The sequence below is a fragment of the Callospermophilus lateralis genome, chromosome 10 (assembly GCF_048772815.1).
Source record: "Callospermophilus lateralis isolate mCalLat2 chromosome 10, mCalLat2.hap1, whole genome shotgun sequence".
NCBI lineage: Eukaryota > Metazoa > Chordata > Mammalia > Rodentia > Sciuridae > Callospermophilus > Callospermophilus lateralis.
This window is the reverse complement of record NC_135314.1, coordinates 20977137-20997043: the sequence shown is the minus strand read 5'-3', so window position 1 is coordinate 20997043 and position 19907 is coordinate 20977137. Positions and strand designations below refer to the sequence as shown.

Here is a 19907-nt window from a genome sequence, read left to right as displayed (position 1 = left end):
TGTTCAGGTCCTTGGCCCATTTGTTGATTTGGTTATTTGTTATCTTATTGTCTAATTTTTTGAGTTCTTTGTATACTCTGGATATTAGGGCTCTATCTGAAGGGTGGGGAGTAAAAATTTGTTCCCATGATGTAGGCTCCCTATTTACCTCTCTTATTGTTTCTCTTGCTGAGAAAAACTTTTCAGTTTAAGTAAGTCCCATTTGTTGATTCTTGCTATTAACTCTTGTGCTATGGGTGTCCTATTGAGGAATTTGGAGCCCGACCCCACAATATGTAGATCAGAGCCAACTTTTTCTTCTATCAGATGCAGAGTCTCTGATTTGATATCAAGCTCCTTGATCCACTTTGAGTTAACTTTTGTGCATGGCGAGAGGAGGGGATTCAGTTTCATTTTGTTGCATATGGATTTCCAGTTTTCCCAACACCATTTGTTGAAGATGCTATCCTTCCTCCATTGCATCCTTTTAGCCCCTTTATCAAATATAAGATAGTTGTAACTTTGTGTATTAGTCTCTGTGTCCTCTATTTTGTACCATTGATCCACCCGCCTGTTTTGGTACCAGTACCATGCTGTTTTTGTTACTATTGCTCTGTAATATAGTTTAAAATCTGGTATCGCTATACCGCCTGATTCACACTTCCTGCTTAGAATTGCTTTTACTATTCTGGGTCTTTTATTTTTCCATATGAATTTCATGATTGCTTTATCTATTTCTATAAGAAATGCCATTAGGATTTTGATTGGCATTGCATTAAACCTATAGAGAACTTTTGGTAATATCGCCATTTTGATGATGTTAGTTCTGCCTATCCATGAACAGGGTATATTTTTCCATCTTCTAAGATCTTCTTCTACTTTTCTTTTTAGGGTTCTGTAGTTGTCATTGTAAAAATCTTTCACCTCTTTTGTTAGGTTGATTCCAAAGTATTTTATTTTTTTTGAGGATATTGTGAATGGGGTGTTTTTCCTCATTTCCGTTTCAGAAGTTTTGTCGCTGATGTACAGAAATGCCTTTGATTTATGTGTGTTGATTTTATATCCTGCCACTTTGCTGAATTCATTTATTAGTTCTAGTAGTTTTTTTTTAGACCCTTTTGGGTCTTCTAGGTATAGAATCATGTCAACCGCAAATAGTGATAATTTAAATTCTTCTTTTCCTATTTTTATGCCTTTAATTTCTTTCTTCTGTCTAATTGCTCTGATCAGTGTTTTGAGAACTATATTGAATAGAAGTGGTGATAGAGGGCATCCCTGTCTTGTTCCAGATTTTAGAGGGAATGCCTTCAATTTTTCTCCATTCAGAATGATGCTAGCCTGAGGCTTAGCATAGATAGCTTTTTCAATGTCGAGGTAAGTTCCTGTTATCCCTAGTTTTTCTAATGTTTTGAACACAAAGGGATGCTGTACTTCGTTGAATGCTTTTTCTGCATCTATGGAGATGATCATATGGTTCTTATCTTTAAGCCTGTTGATGTGGTGAATAACATTTATTGATTTCTGTATATTGAATCAGCCTTGAATCCCAGGGATGAATCCTACTTGATCATGGTGCACAATTTTTTTGATGTGCCTTTGTATCTGATTCGTCAGAATTTTATTGAGGATTTTTACATCTAGGTTCATCAGAGATATTGGTCTGTAGTTTTCTTTCTTTGAGGTGTCTTTGTCTGGTTTCGGAATCAGGGTGATGTTGGCCTCATAGAATGAATTTGGAAGAGCTCCCTCTTTTTCTATTTCCTGAAATAACTTGAAAAGTATTGGTATTAATTCTTCTTTAAAGGTTTTGTAAAACTCCGCTGTATACCCATCCGGTCCTGGGCTTTTCTTGGTTGGTAGTCTTTTGATTGCTTCTTCTATTTCATCCATTGATATTGGTCTGTTCAAATTTGTGTATCCTCCTGACTCAGTCTGGGCAGATCATATGACTTAAGAAATTTATCGATCTCTTCACTATCTTCTATTTTATTGGAATATAGGTTTTCAAAATAATTTCTAATTGTCTTTTGTATTTCTGTAGCATCTGTTGTGATATTGCCTTTTTCATCCCATATGTTAGTAATTTGAGTTCCCTCTCTTCTTCTCTTTGTTAGCATGGCTAAGGGTCTCTCGATCTTATTTATTTTTTCGAATAACCTACTTTTAGTTTTGTTAATTTTTCAATAGTTTCTTTTGTTTCAATTTCATTGATTTCCACTCTGATTTTAATTATTTCTTGCCCTCTGCTACATTTTCTGTTGTTTTGCTCTTCCTTTTCTAGGGCTTTGAGATGAAGTGTGAGCTCATTTATTTGTTGGTTTTTCTTTTTTTTTTTGATGAATGACCTCCAGGTGATGAATTTCCCTCTTAAAATTGCTTTCATTGTGTCCCATAGATTCCGATATGTTGTGTCTGTATTTTCATTTATCTCTAAGAATTTTTTGATTTCCTCCTTTATCTTCTGTAACCCATTGATCATTCAGTAACATATTGTTCATTTTCCATGGATTTAGGATTTTTCCTTCCTTCTTCTCTCATTGATTTCCAGTTTCATTCCATTATGATCAGATATGGTGCATGGTATTATCTCCACCCCTTTATATTTACTGAGGTTTGCCCTATGGCATAATATATGGTCTATTTTTGAGAAGGATCCATGTGCTGCTGAGAAAAAAGTATATCAACTTGATGATGGTTGATATATTCTATATATGTCAGTTAAGTCTGGGATATTGATTGTGATATTGAGTTCTATAGTTTCTTTATTCAACTTTTGTTTGGAGGATCTGTCCAATGGTGAGAGAGGTGTGTTGAAGTCACCCATAATAATTGTGTTGTGGTCTATTTGATTCTTGAACTTGAGGAGAATTTGTTTTATGAACGTCGCAGCACCATTATTTGGTGCATAAATATTGATAATTGTTATGTCCTGTTGGTGAATGGTTCCTTTTAACAGTATATAATGTCCTTCCTTATCCCTTTTGATTAACTTAGTCTTGAAATCGATTTTATTCGATATGAGGATGGCCACCCCTGCTTGCTTGCGAGGACCGTGTGCATGGTATATTTTTTCCCAACCTTTCACCTTCAGCCTGTGTATGTCATTTCCAGTCAGATGTGTCTCCTGGAGGCAGCATATTGTTGGATTTGTTTTTTTAATCCATGTTACCAGCCTATGTCGCTTTATTGGAGATTTTAAGCCATTAAAGTTTAGAGTTACTGTTGATATATGTTTTGTACTTCCAGCCATGTTTGATTATTTATCTTTTTTTTTTTTTTTAATTTTGTTTGTTTCTCCGTGATTAGCTTTCCCCCTGCCCTCTGTCTTTACCAAGGCACTTCCCACTGATGGTTTTGGTTATTGTTTTTCATTTCTTCCTCCTTTAGTGTTTTGCTCAAGATGCTTTGCAATGCCGGTTTTCTGGCTGCAAATTCTTTTAGCTTTTGTTTATCATGAAATATTTTTATTTCGTTGTCATACCTGAAGCTTAATTTTGCTGGATACAGAATTCTTGGTTGGCATCCATTGTCTTTCAGTGTTTGAAATACATTGTTACAGGATCTTCTCGCTTTCAGTGTCTGTGATGAAAAATCCGTTGTTAACCTTATTGGTTTACCCCTGAATGTAATCTGCCTCCTTTCTCTTGTAGCTTTTAATATTTTCTCTTTATTCTGTATATTGGCTAGCTTCATAACAATGTGTCTTGGCGTTGGTCTACTGTGATTTTGTGTGCTCGGTGTCCTGTATGCATCTACGATTTGTATATCCGTTTCCTTTTTTACTTCTGGAAAGTTTTCTGTAATTATTTCATTCAGCAGGTTACTCATTCCCTTGGTTTATACCTTCCTCTATCCCCATGACTCGTAAGTTTGTTTTTTTTATGGTATCCCATATCTCTTGAATGCTTTTCTTGTGATTTTTTACCAGCCTTTCTGAGTTGGCTAGACTCTTTTCAAGATGATATATTTTGTCTTCATTATCTGACGTTCTGGCTTCTACTTGCTCCACTGTTAGTGGTACTCTCATTTGAGTTTTTAATTTGGTTTATAGTTTCCTTCATTTCTAGAATTATTGTTTGATTTTTTTTTATAATCTCTATCTCCTGATAAAGATGCTTAACTTCTTCTTTTATCTGTTTATGTAATTCATTTTCAATGAGTTCTTTCACTGTTTGAATTTGCTGTCTCATATCCTCTTTAAGGTTCCATTCCATCTGTCTAAGGTATTCCTTGAGTTCTTTATGTGACTATTTTTCTGATGACACTAGGTCCTCCTGAATATTTAGGCTGTCCTGCATTGTTTGTACTCCTTTTCTTCCTTGCTTTTTCATGCTGCTCATGTTACTTCTTGTTCTGTTTGACTGCTGAGTTACTGTTTATTCTTATAAATTTATTTTATGCTTGGGAGGAAAGATATTAGAAGGGAAGGGAAGAAGTCACTAAAGAGAATGAGAGTAAGCAGGTAGAATTCAAGGAAGGGGGAATAAGTAAATTGAAAAGAAATGAAAAGTCAAAAGAAAAAAATAGAAAATAAAAAAAGAAAAAAAAATTTAAAAAAACTAATAAAAATTAAAAAATGAAAATTAAAATTTAAAAAAATAATAATAACAAAAAAATTTAAAAAAAATTAAAAAAGTTAAAAAACAACAACAAAACAATGAAAATGAAAAGAAAAAAAAAAAACCCCAGATTTAAAAAAAGAATGAATGCAGTCTTAGAGTTTGATTAACTTCTCTTCCAGTAGGTGGAGCTGTGCCCTCTGGGCCAAGCTTCTCCTCTCAATATGCGGGAACCAATCACTGTGCAGTAGCTCCTCCTCCCAGACTGGGCGGGTCTCCAATCATGAGTGCCTAGGGCCTTCTCTTGTGACTAGTCACTTCCCCACTTTTCCTCAAGCCAGGTCCCGCTCACTAGTGACGTTCACCACAATACTGGCTACACGCCAGGTCTGCTGCTCCTGGAGCCCTGTTTTCATGAACTCCTGGGCACACTCTCCCTGTTTGCCATTCCCTCAGACCCTAAGTTTGTAGAGCTTGGGGCTGAGAACCCCCAGCGAATTTGCTTGCCCTCTGGTAGCCACGCCCCCGGTAGCTGGTGCAAGGGACCTCAGTTGTCAGCACTGGTGGGAGCGGTAGCCGGGAGTTCCGCGCAACGGGTCCTGCGCCACTCCTGATTCCCTCGGTCTGGCTATCGCACTCACGGGAGAGCTGGGATGGCCCCTTAAGGTTTCCCCGCTGTGTGGAGAGGGAAGGCTAGGGGATTACACACCTGTCATCGCTGGTTTCAATGAAGTTATCTCCTTGCTGCGTTTTGGTGACGTCAGTTCTCTGCCATGGTGGTATCCCATGCAAATGGTGACAGATCGTTCCCTTTGCCGGGTGACCAATGCAACAGGTGGATCCTAACTGTCTCTCCCAAGCCCCGTTTCAATTCTGTGGCCACTGCCTGTGAAGGCTCGGTTGGCTTTGACCTCCGCAGTTTAGAAGGGCCGAGCAGTTGTATCAGCGGGATCATTAGTGCTGAGTCACAGCAATATGGCTGCGAGAAGCAGGTGAACCGGAGCTTGAATGCATCCGATCCAGGCTCGGTTTGTGTTCTGAGAGGCCCAGACTGTTCGCCCCAGATCCACGTCAGCTCAGCATTGCCTAGTGATCCTGAGCAAACAGCATTTAGACAGTTTACGACTCCCTATGCCCGCACAGCTGAAGAGGTCAGAGACTTGAGCTCTCTGCGGCTGCCACCATGTTGGATCTTAAAATCTTTCTATTGAGTACATTTTTAACATTTCAGTATGGAATTTTCCAACCATAGAGAGAGGAATTTTTTTTTATTTTTTTAATTTTTTTTATTAGTTGTTCAAAACATTACAAAGCTCTTGACATATCATATTTCATACATTTGATTCAAGTGGGTTATGAACTCCCATTTTTACCATGTATACAGATTGCAGAATCTCATCGGTTACACATCCACGTTTATACATACTGCCATACTAGTGTCTGTTGTATTTTGCTGCCTTTCCTATCCCCTACTATCCCCTTCCCTTCCCTCCCCTCCCATCTTCTCTCTCTACCCCATCTACTGTAATTAATTTCTCTCTCTCTCTTTTTTTTCCCCTTTCCCCTCACCTCCTCTTATATGTAATTTTGTATAACATTGAGGGTCTCCTTCCATTTCCATGCAATTTCCCTTCTCTTTCCCTTTCCCTCCCACCTCTCGTCCCTGTTTAATGGTAATCTTCTTCTCATGCTCTTCCTCACTACTCTGTTTTGAGTTGCCCTCCTTATATCAAAGAAGACATTCGGCATTTGTTTTTTAGAGAGAGGAATTTTACAACAAATAAACACGTATTTTCCAACCAGTTGGTTTTTACAATTAAAATTTCATTTTATTTCCTTTATAACACATTATACACATCACACTGCATTATATTTTTAAATTTCAAAAAGTCAGTATAGATAGCCATCACATAAGGTTTCCATATCATTACATGAAGTTCAAGATTTCTAATGTTTTCTTTAATTAAAGCTACATACATTGAAATACACAAATGCTCTATTTGATGAGTCCTGACAGATGCTTATATCTGTGTAATGCAAAACTCTTCAAAATTCATAAACTTTTAAATCTTTTATTAATACATTACAGCTATGCATAACCTCATAACCTCAATTGTTATTTGTCAAACGTTCTTTTATGTTACTATCTAGTAAACCCACCCCATCTTCCCTAAATTTCAGTGTACTACTATTCTGATGGTTTTTACCACATAAAATTTTTACCTGATAATGAGCTTCATGTAAATGAACTTACTTCAATGTGTACTATTTTTTTAAATATAGTATTCTTCATTCATCATGTTTTAAGATTTATTCATTTTCTAAATATCAAGATTTAATGCCTTTTCATTGTGGACTAATTACTATTATTTTTTCTTATGCATGTATTTATCTATGTCAGGATTCATCCTATTTTATAGCTTGATTTTCTTGCTTTTGTTTTTATTGTTTTGGTACTGTGATTGACTAACTCAAGGAATTTATCACTGAGTTACAACCCCAACTGAACAACTCAGGGATTTTTATCACTGAGCTATATCCCAGCACTACCCCTGCCTCTTTTTAAATGAGTTAGGGTCTCCCTAATTTGCTGAGGATCTCTCTAAGTAACTGAGGCTGACATCAAACTTGGGATTCTTCTGCCTCATCCTCTTGGCTAAAACAGTTTTTATTAACTGAATAGATACAACAAAATACAAAAAATATCATATATAGTAGATTTACAAAACTACTATAGACTCAATGCAAGAAGTTCAGAAAGCACATAGTCTGCTAATGTTCTCTTTTAATGTTTTTATTCTTATAGAAGCAAATTATTATTTAAAGTATAGTCATCATAAGCACAGAGCTTAAAGATTACTAAAAAAATATTGAACATGCTGTGTTCAAGGATCACATCAAGAAAAATAATTTTACCATTTAAAGCTCCTTTCCCTTTCCTCTTTAATCTCAATAACAATAATGTGGTGTTTAACACTATAGCTTGTGTTTGTGTATTATAAAAACAGTTGATGCATCTTCTTTTCCTATTAGTCCATTCCATTTAGTTGATTCCATTCTAGAATCAATCCATGCTATTTTTTATTGGCAAATAATCTTCATTCAAGTCTCTGTGTAATAACTCATGATATAAATATACTAAAGTTTCTTTCTCTATTCAGTTATTGATATGGATTTTGGTAGTTTCCAAAATGTATATTATTTTAGTATTTAACCTAGTGTGGAATTGCTGGGATATACACCACATGTACATGTATTCTGCTTTTGTAGGGTATCTAAATGATGTTCCAAGGTATTGTGAGTTCTAACTACTCCAGAGTGAGAATTTTGGTTGATTGGCACTATAGTAGTCTTTTTCATATTTTTGTTTCTTTGATTCTGCTGGGTATGTAGTAGTTGGTCATATTGATTTAAATTGACAATATGTATGCACTAGTAAAATTGACTTTTCTCTTACTTTCTAAATATTTTGATATGATCTTTTATTGAGGTCTTCATTCAAGTATTTCAGTCATTTTACATTAGGCTGTCTTCTTCCCCATCTGCTATGAAGCTGTTCTTCAATATGTTACACTTTGTATACATGGCCCTGTGTGTGTGTGTGTGTGTGTGTGTGTGTGTGTGATTATTTTAAATTCATCTATATATATTACTCATTATATCCTATATGAATATCATAATGCTCATATTATAAATGTTGTATAGTTAATATAATTAGATATGATCTCATTCAATGCTGTGATATCTTTTGACAGGTCAAAATGTTGCTTCTTTTGAAGAGAAGTGTTTAATTTCAGTGTAATACAATATTTAATTTCCACTTTTAAGTTCTATTTTACAAATCTATGACTATACCAAGTCACTAAGACACTTTTTCTTTTTTTTTTTTAATTTATATATGACAGTGGAATGGGTTACAATTTTTCTTACATATATAGAACACAAATTTTCATATCTCTTGTTGTATACATAGTATATTCACACCAATTCATGTCTTCATACATAGACTTTGGAAAATTTTTTATGAGAATCTTTGCAATTTTTTTTTTACACATTTAGAACTGCAGTCCACCTGAGGTTGGAGTCCAGGCACTTTTCAGTTGGCTTTTTTAAAACCTTTGTTTTGACAATAGAAGCATTGACTGAAAATGGCATGCTTTATTCACTGTCAGCAGTTTCATTTTTGTCATATCTCAGATGGGCCACAAAGGAAAGAATAGGTCTGTTTCTATGTTTGCTTTCTGTTGCTTTGCTGACTTTATCCTTTCACCAATACTGAGCTATTAACACTAAAGCTTTAAAATACTCCCTGATAGCTAATAGCATGCATCCTCTGCCTTTGTTGGACTTTAAGATTGTTTTGCTATTCTCAAATCTTGCCTTTCTATTTAAATCATCTTGTAATTAGTACACACACACACACACACACACACATACACACACATACACAAAATCTACTAAAATTTTCATTGGGGCTGTAGTGATTTATTTATTTATTACCCAGATTTATTGGGGTATGGTCAATATTGTTGCAATATAAAGTATTTCCAGCTGCAAAACAGTAAAGTATATGACTTTAAAAAAATCCAGGTTTTTTTTTTTTTTTTTTTTTTTTTAAGAGAGAGGGGGAGAGAGAGAGAGAGAGAGAGAGAGAGAGAGAGAGAGAGAGAGAGAGAATTTTTCTTAATATTTATTTTTTAGTTCTTGGTGGACACAACATCTTTGTATGTGGTGCTGAGGATCGAACCCGGGCCACACGCATTCCAGGCAAGCGCGCCTACCACCTGAGCCACATCCCCAGCACCAAATCCAGGTTTCTTATGCAGTGAATTTCAAAACTAAGTTTATTATTTCACATTTAGGCCTTTAGGCAGCTGCATACATCCAGGTAAATGGTGTTCTGAACAAATCTAGACATGCGGATTACAGTGCCAGGGTGACCCTTAGCTTGTGCAGTAACTCTGTGCAAACCTTAAGGTCAACCTCTTACTCCAATGAAGAGTTATTCATTAGAATGCTATATTGACTGAATTATTAATTTTACAATATAACAATCAGGGGGAAAAACATTCTTTCAGGTGCAACAGTAATATGTAGGTCTTGAGGTGCAAAACAGTTTGCTCTGTTCAAGGACAAATGAACATGAGTGATATACAGCTGAGACAGATTGGTACAAATGTCATATGGAGAATAATTTAAGGGCCCAAAATTGTCTTTGGTCAAAGTAAGGAATCTTAATTTTACTTGAACTAGAAAACTACCAGAAATTTTTTTATAAAAATTACTTTAGCTGCTGTAGAAGAATGGATTACTAAGCATTGGAAGGTTTAGAGGACATACTTGGGATAGGAATATCTTGCAATACTCCAGAAGAAATCTTATACTTTTTTTCTGATTTGAGGTATCATTATTACATATATAAACCAGTATATATATTCTAGATAGCATTCAAGTCATGTCAACTACTTGTTGATTGATTCTAATTTAAGGCAAAGGGAAGAAAGAAGTCAAAAAATGCTTTCATGTTTTTGTTTTAAATAACCAGAGGGATGATGGTAACCATGTATGAAACAACAAGATGAAATGCGAGTTCCGCTTTTTATTTTTGTTTGACTTTACAAAGTGTTGATTTGTCCATGAACACTTCTGTTTATAAATCCTGCTGAGTTTAATTAACCTTAAAGAATTGGGAAAATGAAAACACGTGGTTAATCCAATGCTTATTATTAATCACACAATTTTAGGTAACAATTTCTTCTTCTTTGGAAATAACTTTCAACTCTTTTTTAAAATGCAGTAAGTGGGGAATGATGTTGGCCAAGTTATATTGTTATGTTGTGTGCATGCAGGAATATGTAACAACAAATCCCACCATTATATACAACTATAACACACCAATAAAAATGTGGAACAAAAATAAAATTGCAGTAAGCATAAAAGATATGTAAAATATCTACGGGAAATAAACTATAACAAGTTTGATTAACAGGTTAATCATATTAATTCATATTAGCATGACCCCAAGCATTTAGATATTAGCCCATTCATAATATCAAAAGGCATAAGACAATGTGAATTACATATACAACAGATTAATTACATGATTAGTCACTCATGACATTAGAGCAAGTACAAATTGATATCTAATTTTGCTACTAGAATAGCATTAGTGTAAAATTCTGGAGAATGTCATTATTGAGTTCTCATCAGATTATTCTTTTATCATGCATTATTAGGATTAATCTTAAAATGGCTACCAATTCTATTTTATTAAATTATTCTTTTACTTATCCGAGCATTTATTCAACTTCATTAAATATTAATTAAGATCTACATAACATTCTCAGTCCTGGGAATACAACTGGGATGGAAAGAAGACTCAATCTCTGCCACCAGCAAGCTTTTATTTAGGTAGGAGATGTCTTACATAAAACAACTGAATGAATTAATAATTTTAAATGTTCTGTAAAAAATAAACAAAAAAGAAATGACTTATCGGTCAGGTTTACCCTGAGAAGGTTATAAAAAACCCAAAATACAAAAGAAGAGAACAACTTAAGTGTGTGTGTGTGTGTGTGTGTGTGTGTGTGTGTGTTTGCAGGGAAAGATGCGAAAAATACCTTTCAAATAGGAAGTAAACTGTTCAGGGAAGTTTGTTATAGGAATAAGCATGTCTTGCTAAAAGAACCGAGGAATTACATTTCAAATGTCAAATATGTATATTCTGGGTAATGCTGATGGATAAAACCAATTGGTACTTCTGTTTCCAGCCCAACATGTAAGGAGTTTGGAAGTTGCCACTTTTTCCTAAGAAGTCAAAAACTAAACAAACTAAAAAAATTAACAGCTGTTGTTAGATCCATAAGAAAAATAAGGTTGCTGTGTAAACTACTGCCCCTCCATATTGAAAGGACACACAAGCATATACAGAGACTTACAACTTGGTAAAGCAGATATCTACCAGCAGATACCTCTTTGGGAACCACTGTGGTGGTAGAAAACATAAAATGTAATTGATAAATTTCTGTAGGCTCAGTATGAACCAATCTGAAAGATAAAAATTCCAGGGGAGGAGCCAGTTATATGGAGTCTCAAAATTTTAAAAATGTTATCTCTAGGAGCTTAACCATATTGCCACAATGAGTATTAGAGAAAAATCCTTCCATATTTCTGGAGAGACAGGTATTTTAAGTATTTTGAAATACAACAAGCATTCTGTTCTTAAATATATCTTTATTCAGAAGAAACTATTTAAACAGAGCCTAATCTCTTGAAGTTTATTTGAACTTAACTGAATAGAGGGACAAGAAAACAATTTCATCTTACTCTATAGACTTCAATCTGGGGGAAAGGAAATACTTAATTCTGACTATCTATGGCCATCTTGTTCCACTAAATGGGATGAAAGCCTGAGAAGCACTCACTAGAGACATACATCTTATCATAAAACTATAATCACTTTCCACACAAAACTTTCCAAGATTGCGTTATTAAAGGCTAGTTTATAATAGTTACTTTTAATCATTACATCATGGCTGACTAGGTAAAATTATAAGGCATATTAAAAGGCAAATGGTACAGTCTGAAGAGATACAGCATACATCATAAATGGCTGGGATGCTAGAATTAACAGACTGAGAATTTAAAAACAATTATGATTCAGATGTTAAGAACTCTAATGGATAAAGTAAACAACATGTATCTAAAGATCGGCAGTAGAAGAAAAGAAATGGATCTAAGAAAGAATCAAAAAATACTAAAGTAAAAAGAAACAGTAATGAAAAAAATTGGTTTTGATGGGCTTATTAGTAGGCTAGACAGAGCTGAAAAAAGAATCTCTGAGCTACAAGATATCTCAAAGGACAAAATCCTTCATCAATCTAGAATTCTCTGCTTTGGTAAATTACCCTTTCAAAATAAAGAAAACATAAAGACTCTGTCATACAAACAAAAATGCCAGTGGAAGGACTTTGTAAAAAATGTAAGAAAAGTTATTTAGAAAAAAGGAAAATGATATCAGTCACAAATACAAATCCACATAAAGAAAGGAAGAGCATCAGAGAAGAAATAAGTTAATGTAAATTTAACTTTTTCCTTTTCATAATTGAACTAACTGATACTAGTTAGAATATTGTATTTCATTAAGTTTATATTCATGTAATATATTTACATGTGAAATGAATGGTGACAATGATACAAAGGATGGAAGGGAAGAATGAAGAGTAACTTACTATTATAAAGTATTTTTCTACTACCCATGAGGCAGCGTAGTGTTATGTGAGAGCAGAGTTGTCTTATTTGTAAACTCTAGAGCAACAATTTAAAAAAGTAAAAACAAAAGAAGAAAAATAGGAGATACAACTAATATGCTTAGAAATGAGAGAAAACAATTATATAAAATGATCAATTTGAACTATAAAAAACATGAATTTAATAAAAAACAAAAATAGTCACAAAGAGGAAGGGCAAGATATAGAAAAATGGTAGCAAATACAGTAGGTATTAATTCAACTTCATCAATTATCTGTTTAAACACCAGTGGTCGGGTCGAAATAGATCATTAAAAGTGTAGTAGATAAAAATCAATAGCCAAATATACTAATGCACACTGTGTAATGATATTTCGATCAGTGGCAGACTATAAGATGGTAGTCCAATAAAATTATGTTAGAGCTAAAACATTCATATAACCTAGTGACACAATAACCTCATAATGCCAGAACACAATGTATCATCATGTGCTGTTGTTGATCAAAAGTTTCTTTATTACTATCAACTAGATTTTTCTTTAATTTTTACCAACACCTGTTCTTTGCATTCCTATGCTTGTGTATGTGCCATGCCCAGACTAGAGCAACAATATCAAACCTGCCACTGATTAAAAGTGTTTTATCATCATGAAAATCTCAGCTTTTGTGTTGAACCACAAGACATACCTTAAGCAATTTAAAATAGAAATCACAAAATATCTGCTCAGAGACCATAATGAAATTAAGCTATAGATCAATAAAAGAAAGAGCTAAAAATACCTCATGTGCTTCAATATTCAACATCATACTTCCAAATAAATAAATAAATAATTTAGAATAATTTTGATATAAATGAAAATGAATCACAATTTATCACAATCTGTGAAATAGGTGAAAGTAATCATTAGAAAGAAATCTATAATATTGATTCACATATTAGAAAATTAAAAAACATCTAAAATGAATTAATTTCTGCATAATTGAAAAGAAGAGCAAATTAATAGAGTAAGCAGAAGAAAACAAATCATAAAAATTATAGCACAAATAAATGAATTTGAAAGATGAAATCAAAGAAACAGTAAAACTAAAATGTAGTTCTTTGAAAAGATCAATAGAATTGCTCAGCTCTTACTTAGGGTAACTGAGTCAAAACAAGATAAAGATAGGACACAATTTTATATCAGAAATAAGCCAAAGAACATCCACAAAACAGCACACAATGATTGACAGGATAATGAAGAAATAGGTAAACAACTTGATTACTACATATGTATAACCTCAATTAAATACATAAATTCCTTATGAAAACAAAGAATATAATATCTGAATTAACCTACATCTAGTTAATGTATTTAAACTATAATTAATAACATTTATAAACAGAAAATTCCAGGCCCAAATGCTTTACAGTGAATTATACAAAACACTTTAGGAAGAAATTGCATTAGTCCTCCACAGTCTGTCTTAGAAGCAAATAAAATACTTCCTAGCTGATTCAGTGAGGCCAGCGCTGCCTAAATACTAGTCAGAAAATCATGGACACAGAATGAAGAGCAAAATAAAATTTATATCTCATGGGAATGAGCTCTTTGATAATCTTCATTATTGTGCTAGATTTTATTTACTTGAATCCACTGGTCAGACAATGCTGTTAACATGCACTCATCACTTCCCACAGGCATTTGATTTTAAGAAGTGGAAAGTTTTTTAACAGTGTGTGGGGGCAAATATCTACAATCTCAGCTACTCAGCAAGCTAAGGCAGGAGGATCACAAGTTCAAGGCCAGCTTGAACAAATTAGTAAAATCCTGCGTCTGAATTAAAAAAAAAAAAAAAAAAAAAAGACTTCAGATACAGATGACTGGTAGATGGCTTGCCTAGCATGTGTAAAAACCTAGGTTTTATCCCCAACAATGAAAAAAAATAAATAAATAAAAAGTTTCTTTGTTACTAACATCTAGATTTTTAAAAAATTTTCACCAATGCCTATTCTGCCTATACTTTGCATTTCAATGCATGTGTATGTGCCATGCCCAGACTAGAGCAATAATATCAAAATTGCCACTGATTAAACGTGTTTTATCATCATGAAAATCTCAGTGTTTGTGTGGCCTGTTGATCTTTGGGTCATTGTTGCTTTTCTGTTTTGTTTGTAATCTACTATGGTTTTTAAGCATTCATTTCAATGTCATATGTCCATCATTACAGTATTAAAGAGATTATTTTAAGCTACCCTTAATGTTTCCTGTGATTTATATTTTCATTTCTTCCTTCCCTTGACCCCTGATAGTCACTGACCATATTATTGGCCCTATATTCTACTTTTTCCAGAACGACATATAGTTGCTATGACATTTACATAGCCTTTTCAAACTGGCTTAGGTTCCTTTAGTGATATGCATTTAAATTTCTTCTCTATCTTTCTATGCTTTTATAGTTAATTTATTTATATGATTAATATCCAAATATAGATGTTAATCAGTTTATTTATTAATTAACTTATTAGGAGAATTTTTTGTCTTCAAATTTGGGTGATTATGAATATAGGTATGGATGTAAATTTTCAATTAACTGTATTATGTAACATCAAAATTATTTGTGTAATAAGACTGTGTTGTAAGTAGTTGAAATTCCCTATATAATCACCAAATAACTTCTTTTTGTCCTTTCTTTTGTTCATATTTGAGGCAGTAAGTTTTCTAGTTTCCACCAATTATTAAAATGCCACTCATTTTAATAATATGATTAATATTTGACTAATAAAACACATCTTTCTCTATATATACATCATATAATGATTTTTTAAAAATTATCATCTTGAAAAATATGAATATAATAAAAGTCATTGATCACATATTTAAAATCTTTCATATAAATTAATAAAGATATTTAAAAAATGAAGTGTATAATACATGTATAATCTTCCATATTTTAAAATATAAGCAATATTTCTGATGATATATTTAAAATGTTAATCAATATTTCTTAAACATTTAAAAATATTTTTATATTGGAAAATATGTTTTGGGGAGAAATGCTTCATGTTATAAATTTTATTTAATAAATACATTTATTTCCAAAAGTTATTACATAATAGATTTTAAAATATAAAATACTTCTGCAAAAACCTTCACAATTTTTGGGTGAATAGCGATTTGGACAAAAAAGAAGTTTCTTGCAATTTATTCTGCATGAAAATATTTGATGAAATGAATTCAAATGGAAAAAAAAAATCTTGCTGGTATTCTGACCCCAAACATTTGGATTTATTCAAAGAAGGTAGCATTAAGTAGAGGTTTTAAACTGTGTTCTACATTGCACCTATTTTTACATTCATATGTCAAGATCTTTTTCTTTTCCTCTCTCTCTCTTTTCTTTTTTTTTTTTTCAGGAAAGATGGATCAAAAGAACCAATAGTGGAGATGAGAACAGAAGATGAAAGAATTACCAATCATGAAGATGGGAGCCCAGTAAATGAGCCAAATGAAACCACACCGCTAACAGAACCTGAGTATGTAGACGAAATAGTTACTTGTTTTTGAACAAATATTAGCAAAATGATGGATCATTTGCATAATTTATTATATGTATTTACACATATCATTGTTTATGAAAGAACTGTATTATTTCTTTTTAATGGAAGTGGTTGTGTGTATCAAAAGCTGATTTCCTCTTGAGATATTTTTCATGAAAACTTGGCCTCGCTGTCAGAGAAACTCCACTATTAAACCCCATCATTATAAGTTATAATTTATAACCCTCATGTATTTATGTTTGCACCCTCATAGCTCCATTACAACTATAATAGATATTCTAATTAAACTTGCAAAGGTAAACGTGTGCATTTATTCATGCATATAACATTGATTAAAATCAGAGGCATTATTAAGTAATAGTAGCATTCTTTTGAATGCAGCTGCTGATAACAATAGCAAGATTATCATACTCTGCTACTCACAAAGCTGACTTTTAAATGTCATTGTTTTTTCAAATTACTATCTCTCTTTTTTTTTCCTACCAGCTTCCATTCCCTTACATTATAACCTGATGTGGAATTCTTATCTCCAATTATAGGCTTTTTTGGTTTCACAGCTGAAGAAACTGATTTTTCTCCCAGATATTCCCTCGGTTTGTTGCGTGCATGGTTGCCGCAGTCTCTGGCTGGGCACAAATCACGAGTCTCCACACAGCTTGTAGATTCAAACAGCAATTCTTTATTCCCGAACTCACACGGGCCGTCTACAAACACGTTCTGGGGAAATCCCCGTTCTCTGCCCAAATCCACACTCTGCCCAAATCCACTACTCCTGGGCTTCTCTCTCCCAAAAAATACTGTCTGACCCTAAGAACTCAAGAGGAACTCAGCAGCAGGATACGCCCTATTCTAAAGGGGGAACACCCTAATCTCCTATTATGCTAAACTGCCCTATTCTAAAGGGGGAACACCCTAATCTCCTATTATGCTAAACTGCCCTGGTCCTTGAGCAAGGTCACCTTTCAGAAGTCCTTCCACTAGACAGCATGGGAGTAAGCTGGCAAGGAGATTGTCATACCTACTTGGCTGATGGCTCCCAGCACATGGTGGTGCAAACCTATAATCCAAGTGACTCAGGAAGCTGAGGAAGGAAGATCACAAATTTGAGGCCAGCTTGGGCAATTTAGTGAGACTCTGTCTCAAAATGAATAAAAAGTTCTAAGGATGTATCTCAAGGTTGAAGCACGCCTAGGTCACATCCCAGTAAGGAAAAAGAAAGAAGAAAAGAGAAAGGAAGGAAGGAGGGAGGGAGGGAAAGAGAGAGAGAAGGGAAGGAAAGGGAAATAAAGGGAAGGGAAGGAATGGAAGTCCCTGCTTCCTGCTCTCTATGGCCTGTAGTAATATGTAGAAAACTAGAAAGTACTATTCTGTAGCTCATATTTCAGTATAAATGTTCAGGCCAATATTAGTGATTGCATTTAGAGCTTATTACTTTCTCAATTGAAGCTAACTATTTGAGAGCCAGCTGTCACAAAGGAGGTTTTATAATCTCCCTTTCAGAAATCAGAAGTCTTTTTAATGAAGAAAAATATCACACTCACAGACACACAGACACACAGAAACACAGACACACACACATACACACACACACACACATACTCACAAAACCCTATTAAGACAAACTTATATTGATGTGTGCAGTCTATTTAACAAAATGCTCTTACATGCAACTAGATTATAATTTAGCACACACTAGATCTTAATTAATAGAAAAGAAAGATTCAACATAAAAATAATATAATTAGCTGTAATCTTTTAAAAATATTTAATGTAAACCTATGAATTAAAAAAAAAATTATACAGAAATATACCACCCACTAATTAGTTGAGTACATTTATTCACTAAATAATAAATACAGACTTCTGTATGTAAAACCATATATTAAACATTATGGTAAATATCTATTAGAGCTCTAAATTTCTAAATATTTTTATGCCAGAAATGAGCTATTGGCTTCACTATTTCATATTGTTCATGGTTTCATCACATTGAAAAGAGATAAAAAAATAAATTGTGAATGCACTTTTAATAACACACATAAAAGAACATCCCACATTAAGTACAAAGTAGATGCTACCTCATTCCCAATAATAGATCTTAATTTTTTGCCTATAACTTGCCTTTGATTGGTTACTTTTCACATGAAAGCTTTGGTTGTCATAAAGTAATTATTTATCCTCCTTATTCAAAAATATAAAATGAATTACAAATACCAGCTAGCATAGAGGGTTACATCTGTTATAAAATAATGGGGAATTAGAACAAGATTTGTAAACATATTTAATTCTCTCAATGTGGAAAGAAACATTTTGTCAAGGAAAGAAATTTTACCCCCCAAAAAAGTCTTATGCAAAAGATGTAATGATAAAAACTAGTGAGTGCTAGAACAGTGGAAAAAAGGAAACCTTGAGTCAATATTACAATAGCTTTATCAAAATTGCAAAGAATATCTGGATTGCAGTGACTCATGGGGCTTGCTTGGAATATGCATATGATCATAGGAACATTTGTGAAACTATCAATATTAATAGACAAAGGCTTTTATTGTTTTCTAGGTTATTATTAGAAACAACTCTCAAAAAATGGTATGAAAATGATAAGAAAAATGTAATAGTGAAAAGAGGCCAAAGAAACATATAATAAAACAAAAAAGTTCTAAAATATGTTCATCTGCATATTCTAAAAATATGTTCTTTTGAGTTACAAGTACTATTGCTGTTTCATACAGCAACTATTAACTGTTTGACTTGAAAAGTTTGAGAGAGAATAAATCATGTACTTAATATATAAAAAAGCTTCTTTAAAATTTAAAAGTTATATTTTAGTATCAAATAGTTATCATATCTAAGCTATCCTATATTGAATAATTTCACTCATCTAAATTCATGTATACATTTTTTCCTACATCTTTTTTTTTTAATACACATTACATTTTTTACAATAGACAATATTGTTTTATTCTTTATAGAACATTCACTTAAATGTTGAGGAATATCTCTAACAATGCCTTAAAAATTATATTTCTATTTCTATTTCCTACCAGAAAATTACCATTAAAAGAAGAAAATGGGAAAGAAGTCCTAAATCCAGAAGCTATAGAAATTAAAGTTTCTAATGACATCATCCAATCAAAAGAAGATGACAGCAAAGCGTAACAATATTACCGAGGCTTGATGCACACTACAAAAGAGCATTTGGATTGCAGTGACCCTATGACCAAAACTATTCCACTGACCTTAATTTCTTGGGAAAATTCTAGCTTGGAATAGCTTGTACACATATACATATGATCATATACTCCTGCCCATGGTCCATTTCCTTTTGTTGTTGTTGTCGTGATTGTTCTTTTTGTTAAGAATTTCAGTACAGAGACTTGATTGACACCAACTCTTGGGTTTCAATTTGATTCTATGATTGAAATACTGCAATTAATCATATGGCTAAAGTGCTCTATTACTTAAGAACTTTGTCTTATAACCAACAAACATATTTCAAACTCTCTAGCACATGAGGGTGTGATGAAAATTAAAAGAAAACAAAAGCTTTCTGATCTAAATGTACAAGAAAGCCCTGCATGTTTATGA

The 19907-nt window shown here is 33.2% G+C and overlaps 1 protein-coding gene across 1 annotated transcript in view; it reads left to right on the top strand.

The window, feature by feature from the left end:
• Ncam2 (neural cell adhesion molecule 2) overlaps positions 1 to 19478 on the top strand; it is a 233167-nt gene extending 213689 nt beyond the window's left edge. Inside the window, exons 17-18 of the mRNA XM_076866974.2 lie at positions 16179 to 16298; positions 19367 to 19478. Coding sequence (XP_076723089.1) covers positions 16179 to 16298; positions 19367 to 19478 — 232 coding nt within the window. The remainder of the gene's footprint in view (positions 1 to 16178; positions 16299 to 19366) is intronic.
• Positions 19479 to 19907: the final 429 nt, after the last annotated feature.